Source organism: Malus sylvestris, chromosome 17 (genome assembly GCF_916048215.2).
Source record: "Malus sylvestris chromosome 17, drMalSylv7.2, whole genome shotgun sequence".
Taxonomy (NCBI): Eukaryota; Viridiplantae; Streptophyta; class Magnoliopsida; order Rosales; family Rosaceae; genus Malus; species Malus sylvestris.
This window is the reverse complement of record NC_062276.1, coordinates 11,078,436-11,082,693: the sequence shown is the minus strand read 5'-3', so window position 1 is coordinate 11,082,693 and position 4,258 is coordinate 11,078,436. Positions and strand designations below refer to the sequence as shown.

Genomic DNA, 4,258 nt, shown 5'->3' with positions numbered 1-4,258 from the left:
GGTGTACAATCCTGACGTCAAGGCACTCCAACATCGGTATATTTGAGTCCTCTCGGTGTAGGACCATTTTCTTTGTAATCTGAATTTGTAGTATGCTCTGAACATGTCATGCATCATCACCATTATTTTGTTGGCAGTTGAATATTATTATATTATTTTGTAAATGTTGTATTTGAGTATTACGTTGCGTAGTTATGCGCGAAATTTTTATGTATGTTTTACATGTTCTTAGCATATGCATTCATAAATGGCTTGCGTCACCCTTGGGTATCGGCCATCCCGTTGTCTTTCGGACACCGGGATTGGGGCATGTCACCCAGGATTCCCAAATTGGTGGGGACCCCACATACAATTTAATTCCCCAAACTTAAGTAAACGAAGGAGTACTCCGTAATGGGAATCCAATTTCGTAAATTAATTCTGATTATGGATACGTAAACGCTCCCTTATTGTGAAGCATGTCTCTTTTGCTCAATTGAATGTTCTCTAGAGAGATATTTGGGTCCAAACCCATATTACTTAAAACTCAAAAGTTTCCCTTTGCACTGTCCACTAGTTGAATGATATTTACTCAAAAGTTCCCCTTTCCTTCAAATCTCCCTGAATTACTGTTTAAACAAATCAATCATTGATAATAAGTAAAATAAACATTATTATAAAAACTAGCCTCTATCTTCTTTGTTTTTGTTTTTACTTGGTACCTCAACGCAACTTATATCATAAAAAACAAGCTCAGAATGCGACTTGAAATATGTTTTATAATTGGGAATATATCCTTTTGTGCCTATAGTACTTATTTACGTGATCATCTTAGCTACTTAAATGTTATCTTGAAAAATGCCTGATCGGGGAGCTCGCTTTGACTATTCTTCACATTGTTAATTCGTTCTTTTAATTTGACTGTCTTCACCCTTTAATTTAATAGGCATTGCCAAAACTATTGTACATCCGACCCTTGCTTTTTGTAAGTTTGCACCACTCATTACCTCAAGATAGAGCACAAATTCATAGATTCATACCCATAATATTTACATTACTGCTAAAATACAGACATACAATAAGCATATACACTGTTATCCACAGATCTGAGATGCGTTCTAGCAAGCCTCATGCTGTTTGTATTCCAGTTCCGGCTGAGGGTCACATAAAGGCAATGCTTCAATTAGCAAAACTTCTCCACCATAATGGTTTTCGTATAACCTATGTCAACACCAAGTTCAATCACAGGCGGTTACTTAAATCTTTAGGACCGGACTCCCTCGATGGCTTGCCTGATGATTTTCGGTTTGAAACAATCCCAGATGGCCTACCAGATTCGGATGAAGGTGCCACCCATGACCTCAATTTGCTTGCTGATTCCATCACAAACAACTTTTTGGCACCTTTTGTTGATCTGATAAAGAAACTCAACAATAGTAGTACTTCTCCAGTGACTTGCATTGTTTCAGATGGTTTCATGCCATTCACAACCCCTGCAGCTCAACAACTTGTCATTCCCATCACACTCTTCTTTACTTTTTCAGCAAGCAGCTCCATGGGCTATATGCAGTATCCTGCTTTGGTGAAAAAAGGGCTAGCACACCTCAAAGGTAAAGAATTATAGCAATTGTTAATTTTAGGAAACTTGCAAGCCATCTTGCACTTTTCCATTTTGAAAAAGTAAGGGAGATAATTTCCCACCAATCCGTTTCTCCTCTTTCACACCAATATTTATTTTTGTCACTTGATTCTACTTTGGTTTATTCAATCAAAACGTCCAAAATATATGATATCTACTTTGATTTTCTATTATCAATCAACAAATGTCGTCGCCCCGTGGCCAATTAATCTAGTAGCACCCACTTTCCACTTTGTTGGAGAGGTCCTACGTTCAACATTCATGAACGACAGTTGTTGCATTGGTAAAAAAAATAAAAAAATTGTCATGAGAATTGTCCATGAAGATTTCTCTTCAAATATTGTAAACATTGCAAATGAAATTACTTTTTTACACTACAAAAAATTGGGCACTGCACATAATAAATTATATGTGCCCTTTGAGGTCAAAAAGCACCAACAATTGTGCCCATAGACCAATAGCAACTGTGCAACAACTATATTTCTATTTGTGCCCTCTATACGCGTTGCCTTTGATCAAAAAGCACAATAACGTATGTTGTGCTGAAAAGTGTAAGCACAAATAAAGGTTCTTTTGTGCCCAGTTCTGACAACGTTGTCAGATGATTGCTGCCACCCATGTTAGCACATTTATTGTTATTGTGCCCAATATATCAACTTATTAAAAAAAAAATTAAAAACCAAAATTGCCTACAAATTGAGATTGAGATTTTAAGTGAATATCGGTTCTCTCAAGAATAAGAACATCAAATATGAAGGCTTTAAATGAACCTGCACAATTCTTTTCTCATTTTCTAGTTTCAAAATTAGGACATAAAAATAGAATCCAAAGTCCCAACAATATAATTCTCACTCTTTCAAATGTAAAGAAACAATGTCATTTCCTACAACATATAACAAACCTAAATTTAAAGAACTTAGGAGATTAGTAGTTGGTTTGGAATTTAATTGATAGAACACATAAGTATAATGGAAAAAAATTATACACCTTGCGATGGGCATCAGAATTAACTATAAGATATAATCATACTTTACCTTAATCTAAAAGCGCAAGGCTTTAATACCCAAGCCTGCAAAGGAAAGTAATCCCAAATCACGTAAGCACACATCAACAAAAACCCAAACTTAGAAAGCTACAAAAAGGTCTACACATGGTCATGCACATGGGAATAAGAAAAAGAGATTTGGTACAACTATCAAACCACAAACCATTACTGTGGATGTTTACAAATTTAAAAGGCCTAATCGGATAAATGGTTCCGTGATCATAAGGTATTCGGATGATAGCCCCTGTGGTAAAAAAAAATTCGGATTTAAATCCCTGTGGTCACAGTCTGTTAGGATTTAAACCCCTATGGTCTAAGTTTGTTAGGATTTATACCCTTCTGTCATTCCTCCATTAGGTTTAGGTTGGCCGAATCGGATAAATAGTCCCCGTGGTCATAAGGAATTTGGAAGATAGCCCATGTGGTAAAAAAATTTCGGATTTAAATAATTTTTAATTCATTTCTTCTTTTTTTTTTATAAATAATTTTTTAAAAAATATGTAAATTAATTATTTAAATAAAAGATATATATCTATATATATAAAGTGAGCACCCTACAATGATGATACATTCAAAATACCATAAATTGTCCTTTAAGAATTTCATAAATTACAATTGAACCAAAAGAAGCTAAAGTATTTAACCATATTTTTATTTTGAATGAATTTAATATTTAAAATTATAGAAAAAAAAAAATCCTCCCACATTAGTGGGTGGTTTCACGTTTTTAATTCATTTCTTCTTCTTTTTTTTTTAAAATAATTTTTTTAAAATATGTAAATTAATTATTTAAATAAAAGATATATAAAAATGTCAATTGCCACACGCGTATGCATGTGGCAAGAGGCTAGTAAAGAATTAATTAATCGGTTAGATATTCGGGAGTCAAAAACTCGTTAATTTTATAAAGGCATTTTGAATTATTTGATCTTGAATTTTAATGAATTATGTGATTTATTAGTTCCACCTCGTTCTGTCGCGTCTCCTCAGAGAAACTCTGCTCCACCTGTAAGCTTAGCGGAGAAATGACAGAACCTCTAGTTTCAAGCATAAATCCTAACAAACTTAGACCACAGAGGTTTAAATCCGAATTTTTTTTACCACAGGGACTATCTTCCGAATACCTTATGACCACAAGGACCATTTATCCGATTTTGCCAACCTAAACCTAATGGAGGAAAGACAGAAGGGCATAAATCCTAACAGACTTAGACCACAGGGGTTTAAATCCTAACAGACTGTGACCACATGGGTTTAAATCCGAATTTTTTTACCACAGGGGCTATCATCCGAATACCTAATGACCATGGGGACCATTTATTAGTCAATTTAAAATGCAGCCCCTGTTCAATAATTACCACTCAAAATTTAATGTTTCGCATGTTCCATATTTAATGTAGTATCGAAAAGGTAGTGCAATATCTTTAATTTGGCAACTCAACATAACAAAGTCAAATATAATCGAGGAAATAAAGATATGCAGAGATGTGCTTACACTAAAAGAGCAAAGCAATCTGAGACCTGCACTTACAGAGTCAAATCTCCTCTTCTTAGAATTAAGAAGTACTGCACCCAAAAAATCAATGACCTCAAAA

At 34.4% G+C, this 4,258-nt stretch overlaps 1 protein-coding gene across 1 annotated transcript; it reads left to right on the top strand.

The window, feature by feature from the left end:
* Positions 1-1,090: 1,090 nt before the first annotated feature.
* LOC126611791 (7-deoxyloganetin glucosyltransferase-like) lies at positions 1,091-3,692 on the top strand. The gene is made up of 2 exons (XM_050280151.1): positions 1,091-1,589; positions 3,625-3,692. Exons 1-2 carry the CDS (start codon positions 1,091-1,093, stop codon positions 3,690-3,692), a joined length of 567 nt encoding a protein of 188 aa, XP_050136108.1.
* The last annotated feature ends 566 nt before the right edge of the window (positions 3,693-4,258 follow it).